This window comes from Typopeltis vanoorti, chromosome 1 (assembly GCF_054136105.1).
Source record: "Typopeltis vanoorti isolate ZY-2024b chromosome 1, IOZ_Tvanoo_1.0, whole genome shotgun sequence".
Classification (NCBI taxonomy): domain Eukaryota; kingdom Metazoa; phylum Arthropoda; class Arachnida; order Uropygi; family Thelyphonidae; genus Typopeltis; species Typopeltis vanoorti.
Window position 1 is genome coordinate 185,414,018 of NC_143549.1, and position 17,930 is coordinate 185,431,947.

At 34.0% G+C, this 17,930-nt stretch overlaps 1 protein-coding gene across 1 annotated transcript in view; it reads right to left on the reverse strand.

The window, feature by feature from the left end:
* Window positions 1–17,930, reverse strand: part of Pkn (serine/threonine-protein kinase N) — a 343,091-nt gene that overhangs the window by 124,533 nt on the left and 200,628 nt on the right. The window contains exon 14 of the mRNA XM_090400359.1: window positions 6,544–6,616. Coding sequence (XP_090256485.1) covers window positions 6,544–6,616 — 73 coding nt within the window. The remainder of the gene's footprint in view (window positions 1–6,543; window positions 6,617–17,930) is intronic.

Genomic DNA, 17,930 nt, shown 5'->3' on the forward strand with positions numbered 1-17,930 from the left:
TGGATAGGTGTCCGGCCCATTTCCATTTTTAGTCGCTTATAGTGTCAGTGATGTGAGTCTGGCTTCTTATCCAAGTGTTTTGCTTCTTATCTTTTAATGTGATGCCTAGCATCAACCTCTCCATTTTTCTTTGAGTTGTTGTTAATTTATTTGCCAGTGCTTTTGTTAGCGACCAAGTTTCACAACCATATGAGATGACTGGAAATATACACTGGTTATAATGAAGGGGATACAAATCCTTTGATGTTTATGTGTGTTAACCAGTGTATAGAATAAAAGCCTTTTGGCTTTTATTCTATACACTTTATGTCTTCCTTTTTAAACAGAGTGGGACATCATTGTTTTGAAAAATGCTTTTCAGTTTTCTGAATGTACTCCAGGCAAGTTGAACTCTCTTATTTATTTACTTTTGGAGTCCACAGTTTAGATCAATGAGATAACCTAAGTATGTATACGAAGAGACTCTTTCCAAGAAATTGTTTTCTTGGAAAGAGTCTAAAAGAAGGTGGAGTGATGAATTGTCAAATTTTGTTGGCAAAAATTGGTCAACCATTGCCAAGAACAGAGAAAGGTGGACAGAACTGGAGGAGGCCTTCGTCCAGCAGTGGACAGAAAGTGGCTGAAAAGAAGAAGAATAAAAAATATATATATATTCAGGTAAAAAGGAGGTAAATTAAAAACTATTATATTTAAATGCTATATGCACCTTATTTGTGTCAAATGTACATTATTGTGCATAGGCAGCTAAGGCCAAAGTGAGGCATGTCTATGTTTACGTAGGAAACAAAGTAACATAAATATATCAAAAGGTAATAATAAAAAATATATATATTCAGGCAAAAAGGATATAAATTAACAACTAGTATATTTAAAAAAGATGTCTCTATCTCTCTCTTGGATCTCCTCATGCCTGAGGACTCAGACCTTCCTGATGACGATTTGCCATTTTTCTCTCCTGTGCTTCTCCTTATTGCTTTATTTATTATTTCCAAACAGTTGCCTTCCCGTCTGCATATGTGTCCAAAATATTGCACAATTCTCTTGTCAATTATATTTGTCAGTCTTGTGTGGATATTCAGTTCTTCTAGGATACTTTTGTTTGTTTTTCTGTCCAAGACACTCTTAAAATTCTTCTCCAGCAGAGTTCAAACGCCTCAATTCTTCTTCTATCATCTTCTGTCATTGTCCAAAGCTTAGAAGCATAGAGAAAGATCAAAAAAACTAATCAAAAAATCTCTTCTGCATATTTAAAATCATTATTTTGGTTTTATCTTGATTTATTCATAAACTATGCTTAAGCTTTCCCATTCTAATTGATTTAGGATGGATTTTAATTCCTGTTTGTTTGTGGCTATTATCACTGTGTCATTGTATCATAGGTTAGTGATTGTTTGGCCACCTAATTTAATGCCTCCATTCCACTTTTCTATAGATCTTTTCATTATAGTTTTGTTGCAAAGGTTGAATAGTAATGGTGAGAGCATAATAATGTATAGTACAACCTTGCTAGTATGTGAGATAATGGCAATGGTGCAGTAGTTTTCACATTTGCTGTGATTGCCTTTTTTGTAGATTGGGATAATGGTGGAACTAGTCCATTTTTGACCATCTTCCAGATTTTGTTGCATAAATCATGTATCCAGTTGACTGCATTCTCTTCAAGGTTTTTCAGCATTTCAGCCTATATTGAATCATGACCTGGAGCTTTGCTATTCCTTAATATAACGTAATATAAGATAAATGCTGCGCTTTAGTAGAGTGGCACTCTATCAGAGCATTACATATACTTAAATAGCAGAGGAGATGTTTGTTTCTATCAAATCATCTTATCACGAGTTGGTAAGGGGATCTTGAAAGATACATGGGTAATTTTGCAGCATACAGTAGGTAGGAGAACCAGGGCCATCCTTGGAAGATGTGGTCAGGAAAAATGTGAGGTCCAGGTTCTTCTTATGGCATATGGCAGTGGTTTCCAACTTTTTTGTTTCCTAGAGCACATTCTAAAATACCGATAGGGCGATGGGCACCATCTATTTTTTCAAGCAATTTTTTTGAATTCTTTTGTTAAATGAATTACATACAAAGTTTACATTATAATCAAATGTTTTATTACTTAAAAGTTTACATTATATAAAAATTTAAATATATATATATATATATATATATGTAAGTTAGTGTGATCTTTGGCATTGCATTTCATTGGCCAGTGCTTCATAATTAGGAGAATATGATGATATTCCAGTTCTTAAACTGGAATGAACAACTTCGAATGCGCATCTACTTTACATTGTATGCATTTAATACTCGTCATGTGTCATTAACGCATGCGCCGTATAGCATACCATGAATTGTTGCGTGATTATTTCAAACCATACGGCACACGGTTGAACAGCGGCGGGCACACACAAATTGGTTGACGGGTGCCATGGTGCCCGCAGGCATAGGGTTGGGAATCCCTGGCATATGGTAACTAAATAGAATAAGCTGCTTTGATGAATATTTTCAAAGAGATATGATAGGTACTTAAGCATGGCATAATTTACAAAGTCCTCCCCAACTCCTTGGAAGTATGCAAATATAATAAAGACCAGATGCTTAACATAAAGCATAAAGTGCAATGAACTGTCATGCATAACTACAGTTACATACTTTATGTTACTGTTGTTATGCGTGACAGTTCATTGCACTTTATGTTAAGCATTTGGTCTTTATTATATTTGCATACTTCAGTAACATGAAGTATGTAACTGTTATGTAACAGTTCATTGCACTTTATTCTTCATGTTAAGCATTTGGTCTTTATTATATTTGCATACTTCCAAGGATTTCAAAGTACAGATTAAGGAACTGTGCAGCTAGTACAATTCCTTAATCTGCAATACAGCAGAAGCTTGTCCAGTTCATCACTACATGCAGCAGTATCTGCCATGTTCTCTTTTAATGAAATGTCTAATTAAAATGTCTCTTTAAGTGAAATTTAATGTCTATGGACAGACAGGAAGAACTGTGGATATCTGCCTCAGCGAACACAAAAAATATATCCGACACTTTCGCTATTGCAAGTCGGGTCTGGCAGACCGTGCTTCGGATACCCCAGCACACAGGATCAATTGAAAAAAACAAAAGTACTGCACAGAAGCTTCTACAAGTCAGAGAGGTTGTTCCTGGAATCAACAGAAGCCTTAAAACATACTCCAAATCTTAACAAGTATGGCTGTATAAATCTATCAAAGATTTGGGAGACAGTCATCCTAAGATCAAATTAATATTTATTTATTTTAATTTTATTTTTTTCAAAACTTTCAAGGACCTTTGATCTATTCACAAATAGATCTAGAACTATTTGAACTACTATATATTATTTTCAAAACTTTGGACTACTGTTTTTTTTTTTTTTTAACTCTTAGATGATGCCGCATTAGGACTTTAGTCTTGTGCTGCACGCTGCAATTACTTATACTAGCCCCATTGTTACACCGAATTATGGTTGTCTCACATTTAACAAACTTTGTTTGTGTGCTCTGAAGATGCTGGATATAATACCAGCGAATATTAGCTTTTAAGTTAATAAATAGTTATTTTCTTATCAATCTGTGTTCGCATCAATACCGTTTAAATCTAATTCAACATGTGTGATGAACACATAAGCCTATCCATGCGAAACAATTAAGATGTGGTATATATATTAAGTTTTTTTTAAAAAAATAATTCCCAAACAAGAAAGGTCGTAAACCTATAGTACATTAGTACTGTGAGTGTGTTAAGGAATTTTGATTTTTTAATATATTTCTGTTTTTAACATAACCTGGAAATCCTGCCCCAGATATCCAATATGTAACTAAGTCAATTCAAGCCTCCACTGAACAGGGCAAATGTCTCACACCAGGTAATGAAATTCATTTCCCACTTAAAAACATGCACAAACATCCATGCTACAGTGGGATTCAAACCTGCAGTGAAAGTGGGTATATGTTATCCACTATGACAACCAGGCTGGCAATTCAATGGCTTAAATCAAAAAAACGACTATAGTTTACAGCAGGGATGCACAAACTTGTTAAGGCCAAGGGCTGCATAGTTCCACTGTTACTTATGGAGGGCCTCAAAAAAAAACTTGAACGTTATCTACCATATATTGTTTATTTTATTTATACCTATCATAATTGTTACAAAAAAGGTAATAAAAAGTAAGTGAATTTAATTTGATGAGTGACATTGCATTGATTTCACAATTGTTTTGATATTTGGTTCAAGTTTTGTAGTAGCCAACAGCAAAATTGATTCTAAATTTTCATCAGTCGAGCGATTCCTATTTTTCGATTTGTTAATATTCATGACTGAAAAAGCTTGTTCACAAATATATGTTGAGCCAAAGAGGCTTGCACATTTTAATGCATTATCTAGCAACCATTTATAATTGTTTTTATCAACACAACGATAGAAGTTTAATAAATTGCCTATGTTAAATTTATTTCACAGGATCTCATCGTTTTGAATGTCGATGAGTTCAAGCTGTGCTGATTTGGGTGCATTTTCGGGCAAAATGGCCAAACAGATTGCTAAATAAACCTAGCAACGGTTTCACTTTTTTAAAATCAGAAAACCAATCCTTAAAGGCTGATATCAAGTTATCAATCTTTTCAACATACACAGTTTTGAAGATGACATTGAACTTTTCAGAAACGTTCTTATAATTAGGAAAATGGATGTAATTCCCTGACTTCAGTTGGATTTGAAATGGATTTAACTTGCACTGAAAGACAAAATGTGGTCGTAAAGTTGAGTAACTAATTGATCTTTGCCCTGAAGTCGCGTATTTAATGTATTTAAATGATTAGTAATGTCAACCAGAAAGGTTAAGTCACATAACCAATCCGGATTTTTTTATGTCAGGGACGTTTTTGTTTTTTTCAGTCATGAAGATTTTAATTTCATCAATTGAATTTAGGAACCACTCCAATGTTTGTCCACGACTTAGCCACCTCACTTCTGTGTAAAAAATTAAGTCACCATATTCACTTTCAATGCCTTTAAGAAACTTTTTAAATTGTCGGTGATTAAGGCCACAGGATTTTATAAAATTAATCGTCAAAACCACAACTTCCATGAAATGTTTAAATCCAAGTTTCTTAGGGCACAAGCTCTCCTGGTGGATTATACAGTGGAAATATATCAACTCATCGTCGTGCCATCCCAAATGCTGTTTCAATAATGTTACCAATCCAGAATTAGCTCCGTCTGTCGTGATACCTGATAATTTTGTCAGATCCAAATCAATTTTGGAACACTGTTCCAAAAGCCCAGTGAACATGTCATTACCTTTCGTTTGATCTGACAATGAACTCATTCCAATCAGCTCATCACTTACCTCAAACTCTTGCGTTATTCCACATGCAAATATTAACAACTGGGCTGTGGAAGTAATGTCAGTTGATTCATCAATAGCTAATGAAAAATAGGCAAATTTCTTTGAATAAGATGTTAATTGGTCCTTTACATTTTCCAACATTGCAGTAATTCTTCTATGCACAGTCATCCTGTTTAACTGAATTTTCTCAACATTTTTGGCTGATTCAGGACAAATTTGTTTAGCAGCTATCTCAAGGCAATCTTTAACAAAATCTCCATCTGTAAATGGTCGGCACCTTTTTTGCTATAAGGCGAGATATTTCAAAACTTATTTCTGTTGCGATTTCCGAATCTTGAATAGGTTTTGTAAACATCACTTGCTGACCTGTCAATTCTCGTTTCAAAAATGAAATCTTTTGTTTACGTAGTTCTTCAGGTAGATTTGAAAATGTAGAATGCAGCCTTTATAGTGTCTCCTTATACTGTATTCTTTTGGTATGGCTACAGCACTTTTGCAAATTAAGCACACGATATTATTAAACGACTGCACAAAACCATATTTTTCTGTCCAGCTATCCTGAAACTGCCATTTTTCATCCTGTAGTTTGCATTTCCTACTTGGCCCTGCTTTATCCAGTGTAGAATTTATTTTTTACTGTTTCCTAGGGGTGATAATTAATTGTAGCAACCGTACCTACGAAAACAAAATACTCATATAACAAATAGATGAATTATAAAATTTGTTAACATTATTACTAACTGATTATCATAAGTAGACAGGCAATCGTGACGTCACAGCTACTTTGCTTTGCACATGTACCATTTTTAAAACTTACCTATCATGTAACTTGCTAAAGTTAAAATAATACATGGTGAGGCGGGCCGCCAGCAAATCAACGGAGAGACGGTCTGTGCATCCCTAGTTTAGAGCCAGTAGAGAGTGCCGTTGACATCAACTTGTTAACTTATATTCATTCATTCAGTATCCAAATGGCTAATTACTAATGTGGGGCATATCGCAATCAAAGATCTAGTTAATGCATGACACATTGCTATATTTTCAAATAGGAGAATTTGAGCATAAAATGTTTGACAATAATTTAGTTATCACAAAATTTTTGTGTAAAATGCAATATTTCTAGTTAATCAATTTCCACTTTTATGTGTAAATAATACAGAAAATTTTAAACTTACCTTACCAAAATGTCCTCTTCCTAACACACTGACGAACTGAAAGTTTTCCAGATTCATGCCCATCCTTGTTACACTATACAAAACAAATTCAATGAAATCCTAATTTATTAATAAAGTGCAAAATCTCAATACTTTTGGAACACTTTTTCCTGACATTTCCTTCATAATATTCTATTTTAACAATATACACTTCTGTTAGTAAGTAGTTTATTTTTAAATATCCTAACATGATTAGATCTCTGAGTATCATAATCATGGAAATTTACCAATTTGAAAGTGCTTTCAATTTGATGCATGAAATTTGTTTGCACTCATCTACATTTTTAAGATTGCATACCATCATCAAAACATATCTATATGTCTGTAATGTAAAGATACAACAGTAGCAGAGCCCATCAGAACATTTTCATATATAATAAACTTTAATGGCTAATTAAGCTGAGGGAACACAAAAAAAAAAATTGCTAAACACTCAAGTTAATAAGATTCAACTCACAAAAAGGAAAAAAACTAATCAGAAAATTCAAAGCTCTAAAAATGGGAACATTTAAATCCAAGAATCTACCTTTATAAGAAATCATAGTAGCCAAGTCAAATTAGCAGACAGCAACAGAAGAAAAAAACTATTCTCAGCAAAAGATATAATTTCCCTTTATGTAAACATATAAAATACCTAAAGAACATTTATTATCTAAAACAGAACTGCTTCCTTCCTTTCTCCCCAAGAGGCTAACTTATCTCTTGAATTAGTCCTCATAATACAGCAAAACTACCAAAAGACTACCCCTGGGAAATGAAGAACAATAAAAATTTAAGAGAAAATATGAACATAGTAATTCTTTAGGCAAATAAAAGGAAAGTCACTGTAATCTTTGATACAGAGAACTATGATCATAAGATGTTGCAATTATTCAACAGAGAGACATAAAACTTGAAAGAGATCCTACATGAGAACTCCAAAATCATACCGATAATTTACTCTAAACAACTGCAGAATTTAAAAGAAACAAAGTTATTGTTATGATCACTTCATCTACTAATTCCTCGTTTATGCAGTTCATATTTTGGAAAAAATACAAAAAGAAAGCAAAGAAGAAATCATGATAATCTTGAATGTCATTTCCCTTTTTAAAATGCTCTCACCAAAGTGATAACACTACTGGAAGAAAAGCTATCCAGAAAAGTCATGAAACTCCTAAAACAGTGTGTAAATTCAGGTTACTTTATATACAAGGACACTATGTATAAACAAAAATCAGGCCTGGTAATGTGAAACCCTATTTCCTGTCCTAGCAAATATTTAAGTGGAAGTTCAAATAAAGAGCTACGAATTCCTACCACCATTAGATAAAGACTACAGAAAAGATACATTGATGATGTTTTCTTGATATGGAGTTATGACAGTTCTTAAATTATCTGAACAACTAGCATCCAAGAATATTCAAGGTTGGAGTTAAAAACCAATGGTTCTCTTCCCATTCTAGATATCCAACTTTTTTCAGGTAGATTGAAGATTACAAATATACAGATGATCAACCCACACTGACAGATATCTAAATGCTTGGTCTCGTCATTATCAACTCCAAACACTGGGGATCATATGAACATTAGGAGCTCAGGCCTCCACCCACATCAATGATGATGAAAAAATAACCAAAGGACAGAAATTTCTTACCACCAAATTTCAAAAGACTATGAAAAAAAAGAAACTGTTACCAGACTTTTGTTCCATTCACATACACACAAACTGATAATAGTAAAGTAAAAGGTTATATTTCTCTCCTGTACATCAGCTCCATTACAAGTTAGTGAAAATTCTCAAGGACAAAATCACACCATGTTCACACCTCTAACCAAATCATAATCTGTTTCATCCAATAAAATCAAAACACGGTTACTTGAAGTATACTTTTGTGGTTACTGCCTTTGGCATGATTGTAATGTACCATATTACAAACAGAAAAATCCATATAATAGTGTATAGAGGAGCACATTAGAAACATTGCATAAGAGATTCAGGGTTTCAGCTCTGTCCAGTCATGTAATAAATTCTACAGATCCTAACCACAACCAGTCTATTAGATGACTACTAAAATGGAATAAAAAACAGATCTCATGCAGATGCTATGACAAGACAGAGAAGAAGATACTAAAATCCAGAAATACTCAACCCCGTACATATGATCATAACTCTCAGTTACAACTTATCAGATTGTTATTCAACTGCAATTCAACTACAGTGAACACAAAACCACCACAAACACGTTCAACGATACCACTAAATAAAGGATAGTTTCATATAGCCACAATTATTTTTGAAATAACTGTGGCCATATTTTGAAATCTAATATGAAAGCCCACAATTTAGTGGGCTTTCATATTAGAGGATATCATCAGAGCCAGAAGACTAGTTCGTATTCAATCTCTTAATTCCTTCTAATGAAAGACCAGAAAGCAAGCTCCCTCCTCGACACAAGCTGGCAGAATAAAATGAAACAGAGCTAAAACCTCCTTACTGCCATAACAGAAAATGGAAGTTCATTGTCCCTACTATGTGTTTGGCATACCATTAAACATTGTCACCCACTCATCGTGAAAAAAGAGAGGAAACTACGAAGGGGGGGGGGGGGTAAAAAGTTCTAATAAACACCTGGAACAAAAATGATATTAAAGCAACTCTTCTTATATATCCTAAAAGAAAAAGAACAAATTATTATAATTTGATGAAAAATGGGAGGTTAAAGGGTTTTAAAATATGTTCTTTCTTGTGGTTATATCAGTTGCTTTAATATCATTTTTGTTCTATGTGTTTATTAGAACTTTTCAGTCCCTCCTCATACATGGGGATATATATCTGGCAGACTATATCAGATCACTTATGATGATCAGACATAGTCATGCTCTCTGAACATGCTACAAAAGCAACAACAATGAATAAACAGAACTGGCGAGTAACACTAAGACAATTCAGTGCATTCTGAAATGAAACATGTTAGGTATAATTAAAATTATTTAGCTATGTTAAAAAAAAAAAGGAAGATATTAAATGAGGTGATTTACATGAGACACTAACCCAATGTCCAATCTTCACCTTCTCACAGTGTGTAATAAGGTACTGAATGAGCTGGATGATGAATGAAAGAAGAGAATATGTGTTAGCAATTTGAGACTTAGCTGACCAAACTATTTATAGCACAAAATAACATGTGCCCACAAGATAAGGATGAACAAAGTATTAAGCTTTCATAGCCAGATATTTTAACCTGAAAATTACAGGTAATCAGTGACATAAGGCAGGTTAGCAGAGTACAAGATAGAATGCAAACAATAAAATATTTAGTATACCATCACATGATTTTACTATATTAAATAAATTAATACATCAAGGGTCGTGTGATGGTATAAATAAATGGCTAACAGAAGAAGCATCAGATTCTTTTTAAAAAAATTGCTAATGATGCCTGATTAGAATGAGAAGTTCTCTATATTTTCAGTAAGGAGAGGCAGTCATTTTTTTTTCCAGTTTGGATGATCAGGCTTAATCAGACATCATTAATAATATTACAAAACAAAACAAACAAAAAAAAAATCTAATGATTCTGTTAACCACTTGCATTGTTCTATTTATACTATCAGGTAGCTTTTATTATTTAAATAATCCATTGTTTGCATTCTATCCTTTACTTCACTAGCCTTATGCTACTAATGATGACCTGTAATTTTCAAGTTGAAATACCCGACTATAAAAGTTTAATACTTATTCATTCTTGTGTTCATGTGTTGTTGTGCTCTATATTTAATGCATAAGTCATTGTATGTTACGCGTTCATGCAGACCTACACATTTTAACACATAAGCTTCCGTAACCAATAATCCTGCGGAATAGGTTGGTTGCTCCTTATTCCTGGTAGTATCCAATGTCTGTCAAAGCATGTGTTCACAAGGCTGGTTTGCCTGCTTTGTGGGAGGAAAAACCCCAGGATAAACAGGGGAAAAAACCCTGCCGCCCATGCTCAAGACCGGCTAACTTGGCTATGGCTAAGGAAGACCCTTAAGCGCCTCACATCTCTGACAGGAATCGAACCTAGGACACTCCTTCCCCAGGCATATGGTTGCGAAGCGCACAGTCACTAGGCTAACTGTGCAGAGTGCAAATAAGTATCTCTAAAAAATCAAAATATATATCAAAATAACTGGATGGTGATTTAATCACCATCCAGTTAAACAAGACAGCCCTTCTGTTTCTGTCAGAGAACCAGTCACTGTAACAAGTGTGGAATTAACAGGAGAATAAGAGAATTAATATGTCAATATAAGCGAGTGGTTAGCGTATCCGCTCTCCAGCCAAAAGACTGCGGGTTCGAATCCTGCTGTGGGCATAGATGCTTGTGATTGTCTGTGAAAATCTGGTGGTGGGCGGTAGATGATGATGATAGTTGCGGTTGGTGGAGACAGAGAGTTGTAGAGTAGGTGCCCTCCCTCGATAAGTCTTTGGATTCCCTGGAGGTGTCATGTAATAATAATAATAATAATTGATGTTAGTGAGGCAAAGAAGACCAAAAGACGCAAAATATTGCTAATTAATAACTAAAATATGTTAAAATATTTTGGCAATAGTGAACAGTGAAAGAAAACAGTTTTATAACATTAAACATTACAACAGGAAGATAAACTTCTTGAACAGAAGCCAATTTCCATGAGAGTGAGATGAGCAACAAAGTGGAAACTAGACAATGAAATTTATTTTTGCCCATGGTTCCAACATAAAGTTCTAATAAAGATTATTCTTCTTTATTTCAAGCCATCGGAGAAAGCAGCTGAAAAAGAAAAGGAAAAGCTAATTCTTGTTGGAGATCTAATCAGCAGAGTAGGAAATTAATAACAGACATTACAGAAACATGGAGAGAATCTGGATAAAAGAGCAAAATTAATAATAATGGTATGTACACATACTTTGATGAACATCTGTTCAGGACATGAATTAGTCATTATTAATATCATGTTCTACCCCAAAGTTGCGAGTAAATACAGACAGTGATATCTTTGGAATGATTCAGGACACAAGAGATATAAAATAAGTAATCGCTATTTGGAGCCAACTCTCACCTTAAAACACTTCTTCAGCGAATTCTTGCATCATAATAAGAAACCAATTAAAAGTCCTGCAAAGCTACATATCATCAATGGCTTGCTATGTGAAATTCACTACAGCCAACTATCCATTAGGAAATAACACTTGTTTGATCACTACTATCAAGCAAGAGTTAACTGCAGTTGTGAGTAGGATGAAAGTAAATATCATATTGAAAAGAAAATTACAAAGGCAATTATTAAAATCAAAGTCAAGCAGCTTTTATAGGAGACTGGTAGCTATTGAAAAGAAGAAATCATGCTGAATGCTCTTGGATGTACCCTCAGAGAGCATACAGGAAAAGCTATTACCATGATAATACCACATGAATCATCACTAAATTCTACCATGAATTTTCCTCCAAATTAATCTGCTATCTTTCCAGACTACAATATTATTGGAATCTTGACAGATAACAGATATTAGATCTCATATGTTTCTATCTTCTAAGGTACATTTTGTGATATCAATCCAGTAAGATCTTGGTCTTCCTCTGGGGTCTTTTTTTTTGTGCCATCTGAGTAAAGTACACTTGTTTTGCTTACTTTTCCTCACCCATTTTGTTTAACTCACCATAGCACCTGAGATTACTCTGCTAGCAGAGTACTCTCAGATAGTATGAGATTACTCTGCTAGCACATTCATGAATGCTATAACAATGGCATTTTTAATATCATACTACTAATGACCATCTGTTCACTCTATTAATTTTTCTCAGATCTGTGGTCTGCAGTCTCTGATAACCAAAGTGTTTTATTTCTAACAGAGCTCTCAGATGCCTAAGTTAAAACTGGACACTTAAAACTACAGCTAGTTTAGTGTTTTGAATAATTTCATATAAATTTATTCAGTAGTCTTCCTACTTTACCAGCCTTGCTAATTCTATTGCCTATTTCCATATTTAATTTTCCCTCTTCACTAAAAACTGTGCCTAAATAGCTGAAATGTTTTAATTGTTCTATAGGTTCTCCATTAAGGATGCAGTTGAAGTTTTCAATGGTTCTGCATGAAAACATTATCTTTGTCTTTTTATTGCTGGTTTTTATACTAAATTAATCACAACAGTTATTCAATTTAGTCAGGGAATCTTATAGATTTATACTAGATTTATTTAGAAGTATAACATCATCTGCATAAAGGTAAGGAACTGAGATTAATACCTCTAATTTTGATATAAGGTTCAATAGCATTTTCCTTGATAAAGTGACCCATATAGATGATGAATAACAGTGGGAATAATATGCATCCTTGTCTCATCTGATTTAACACCAATATTTATTTTCTACATTCTTACCAAAGTCTTGGCTTGACTTTTATTTAGCACTAGTTTTACAGAGTGCTTCCCTTTCTTACATTTTTCTCTGTATTCTCTAAAAGCACAAGTTGACTTGCTTGCCAGTAACTGCTGATATGCTTTCTTCATTCCCTTGACTGCCTCTTTAACTTCCTGAGTCCAACCATGGAGTTTTGATTTTTCTATCCTTGCAGATAACTTCACCACATGCCTCTGGCTGAATCATTCAATGTTTCTTCAGGGTTTGCTAATGAATCTACAAGGTTTGATTCTTATTTTCAAACTCTGATTTTTTCTTGTTTAAATGTTAGTGTATTTTAGTCTATGGTTCACTCTGAAAACTGCCCAATTTGATTTGTAAAACTTTCTTAAACATTCTTCTTTTGAATATCAAATTAAATTTAATCCTGCTCAAAACTAAATGCTGAAAACTTACAATTTCAAATCATCTGTATACTCTGGTGTCAGGAACAAATGAGAAAACGTCCCCATCAACAAAGATAATGATCCTAAGCTCAGTCAAAGAGACTTCTTACTTCTAGTTTCTTCTCTGCATGTGAAGTAGTAAACATCCTGAACAGAAATCCAACTGGTATTTATACCTATCATTAACTTTCCTCTTTTCTCAAAATTTTCCCAAAACATTTACGTATATCTGGTAATCATTTCCTATTCTGCTGTTTGAATCTCCACAAGGACCAACTTTTCATTTTGCATTGTGTTGGTCGCCTTCTCTAATGCCTCGAGAAATTCCTTCACTTCTTTCTTATTAGAAGCTTCTTTGGGACCATAGGCACAAATAAGCCTCATTGTCCAGTTCCCCAACTTGATATTGTCCACGTCACTCTATTTAATATTGGCTGCCATTCAAGGAGATTGTCCTTGAATTTTGTGTTAAATACAATGGCTACTTCCTTTCTTCCCTTATTGTCATTGCCTGCATTTGTAGCTTAGAAAAATAATATTACCTGTTTTTGTCTTCTTTGTTTTGGTAACACCAACTATGTCAATGACTTATCTAATTCTTCTACACGTTCCATTTCTTTTTCCATATGTTTCTTATGTTGATTGTGCAATCTTTAGCTGTGTCAATGTTGAGTTGGGATTTATTCCAGATCTGTTTGCTCTACTTCCCTGACACAAACAATAGAGGTCTTGTTTAAGAGGGCAATATCCCAGCTAGCATGAAGTTCTGCTATGTTGTACCATCATTTTGCACTATGGACTAAGCCAATAAGAAAAATAATTTGGTTGGCTAAATCCCAAATTTCCAGCTCATCCTCATTTGTTCAGTATCCAGGTTGATACATAACAGGATACACCAAGGTGAAGATTAAATATTAGGTCAGAAGCCATGGTCAGTTCTCTGCATTCTTCAATGGCTATGTGGAGGTTCCAGTTGTCCAGCTTTGACTCTTAAGCATGCTATTGGTTGTAATAAAATTGGTATGAAAATCAGCTATAAAAAGACAAATTATGAAAATAGGCAAGAACACTGAATAGATTTCGTTAATGACAGAATCACATTAAGAATAAAGACATAAAAGTAACTCGACATTGTTAGCATTCAAGAATGTGTGAACAAAGATAACTTAAGATCACCTTAAAACAGAATGAGATAGGAACAGTTGCAAAACAGTGATGTCAGAAAACAGACAAGAATGACCAAGGTCTAGGTGACTGATGCAGTTAGAAGTGTCCTAGCTGACAGAAAGGCAAGATCTGACAATAAAGAGATATGACTAATAACAGCCTGTTATGTCATCAGTTAAGAAAAAGGCCCAAGATTTCTCCAGGAAACCATTGTGAAATGTTAAGTAATTCAGCAGAACTTAAAAAGGGTGAAGCAAGCAGGAAAATTATAGAAATAAAATGTCAATATAGCTAAGGTTACTAACAAGAAAACCAAAACAGTTGTCTTTTTTTTTTAAATACTGTAATACTTTTCCTATTCCTACAGATCTAACCACAACAGTTAGTTTACTCTTGTGATGTTGAAGTAAATACCATTAAAATGTTGGATGAATCCATTAGGAGAAGTGTAGAGTAAGAAATTTAGGTCAGAAAACAAACTGGACTTTGACTGCATTTCCAGAGGTTGGGGGGGGGGGGAATACAACAAGAAAACACTGAGTACAATTGTCAGCAAAGATGACAAATGAAATTTCCATATTGGCAACAGAATATGCAAAAGAAGTGGAGAGCTGGTTAAATTCATATAGAACAAAAAAAGAAAGAAATTGTCCAGAACACCAAACTAGTAGTAACAAATTTTTCACTTGGTCAAAAAGTAAATTACACTCAACAATTTTTTTATATCACTCCTGTACGTGAGAGGCCTTGCAGCCTCTCACGTACAGGAGTGATATATAAAAAAAAAAATGTCTGGTAACAAAAAGTCTGTTAGTGTATAGTGTATAGTGTGCTTGATGAAGTCATGCACCACCACATATAAGTAACTTGATCATAAGATTACTTCAGGTATAAACTTTTGTTTGCTTGAACCTAGACAAAGGATAAAAACAAGAATATAATTTGTCAAGCATCATTTATTTTCTAACAAAATGAAAAAAACTTCCTATAACTCTTTCTTATCTAGAGTATTTTATTAACATGTTCACACAGCAAAATTAGTATTTCGGAATGTCTTAATGATAGAGAAAATCTCAAATGTGATTTGAACAGGTCAGTTATATATATTAATATACATCTTTATTTGCTTAACATAAACTGTTACTACATAGGATGTTCAGACAATGTATTTAATTAAGTGCTGTTTGCTGCTACAATAGGAAATTGTTCTGCTTGTCTACAAGCAGTATGGTGTCTGTGGGAAGAGGTGTTTTCATTATGCAAAGTTGTTTTCATTTCAGTTTTCTCTAATTACAGTAATTGTCACTAAATACAGATAATGCCATCGACACTGGACAGAGTTCACTGGAAAAATACAAAGATGCTTCACTACAGTAGGTTCAAACCTGACCGTCTATTTTGCAAATCTTGTGAACCCAAAGCCACCATCCTAATCTTAATCGGACAGAGTGTATATCTATCTCTAAGTTTTGGGATGTGATTGCTGATAATTATATATATTTTTTTTAATTAATTAATTACACATCTATACCCATGCCTTCAAAAACTCTAACAGTGTTTCCTCCTGCTGTACAGCTGCAACTGAGACGCATTATATTATACGAATGCTGTATGACTTGTTCTTGTATTCAAAATTTCTATAAAAATGTCTTGACAATTTGCAACTAGCAGCCACATTGAAAATTCACAACCATAACATCCAGTTATGCTTACTTGAATCAAGGAATGAGTTCCTGGCTTAATCAAATTTATATCTCCTCCCTCTCATAAACAGTAATTTAGATCAAGCATTTTTACATCAACATGGCAGATCATAATACAGTCCTGCTTAAATTCCACTGGGGAGAGAGAGAGAGATCAGTCCAGGCCTATGGCTTCAGTCAGAGTTGTCCAACCAATATTTTCAGCCAAACTCTGATAACATTATTCAGCTGGAATAATGCTATCAGGGACAGGGGTAAATAGTCAAAATTCAAAACAGCAGCAAAGCAAATCACAAATGAATTGAAAAGGAATCTATGCAATCCTCTAAAGGAAAAAAATTAAAATCTGAGAGTGATACTCTCAGTGAATAACTCAAGCATTTGACAGTGTCCAGCATCCCTTTGTAAAATATCGTGAGAAATAAGTTTTGTTTAATGGATTTTCGCTAATTATTTTACAATTAGAATTTTGTCTAGAATAATAAAATATAAGAATGTACTAAGCAGTTGCAATAATAAAAGAATTGTAAAGATGTATATGCTGTTAAAAGTGCACCTGCACTAAAGAAATGTTGCTAAGAGCTTAAAAAGACATGTCGGATTAGTGCCGAGCACCAAAAAGATCATAAGGTCAAACAGCCTGCGATGACGTAGGTTCATTCATTGCTCGTGGCTAATCTGGGAATGTTCCGAATTGAGAACAAAGAACTGTGATTTGAATAAAAGGGCAATATAGCACGTAGTTCAGGGCTTTTTTTGACCTGTTGCTGACCTTTCCTGGAATTTAGCGTAGCACCTACGAGGGGCCCCTTTCGGAGTTGAAGGATGGTTGTTTTTCCCGCCGCCGATGCCTGATGTACTTCTGCCGCCCACTCACTCTAGGCTGCGGATAGCCACGGTAGAACTGCAGTGCATAATTCGAAGGAAGACTATCGAGGATTTGACCTGATAGATGTGTCCATGTGTATCGTTAAGGAATCGAACTTTCCTCTCGGGAAATTGTTAACAAGTAAGCCCTCATTTTGTTTTGCAGTATGCGATACGATTGTGTCTAGAAATCGAAAATAGAAAGAAAGAGCTTAATTGTTAACTGGCAGCTATATGTGAAATGAATGCCTTGCTCTTTTAAAGAACTTGTTCTGTTAATGTTATCTGATTCTCGGGATGCTTGATACAATATCTGAATTAGTCTTAAATAAGAAGTAAATGCAATGGAAGAGAATTAACAGTGATAACGTTCTTATAACACTTAGTTATATTTGTCCCATAGAGAACATTCGGTGATAAGTAAGATTGAGTAATTTTGCTAGTAAAAGTGTTATAATCTATGATGTTCAGATAGTGAGTTAATGTGTGATATATGGTGCATTTTGTTTAAGTTAGTATTTAATCATTCTTTCTATGCTTTGTATCATGTCTTTGAAGTCAAAATAAATATGTTTTGTTTTTACAATTGCCTGATTCGAATTCCTAAGCCAATGCACTATCCCAAAAATAATTAACGAACCTGTGGGAGTAAAATATAACAGCGAACCACGACTTGCATTTTTGATTATTTGTATAGAAGTGTAAGATTACATTTTATCTTCTTCTCGCCCTGACTGTTAACATAAATTAAATCAATTAAGTGGCACAGTCGGGATTAAAATAAATTTCTTAATTGATT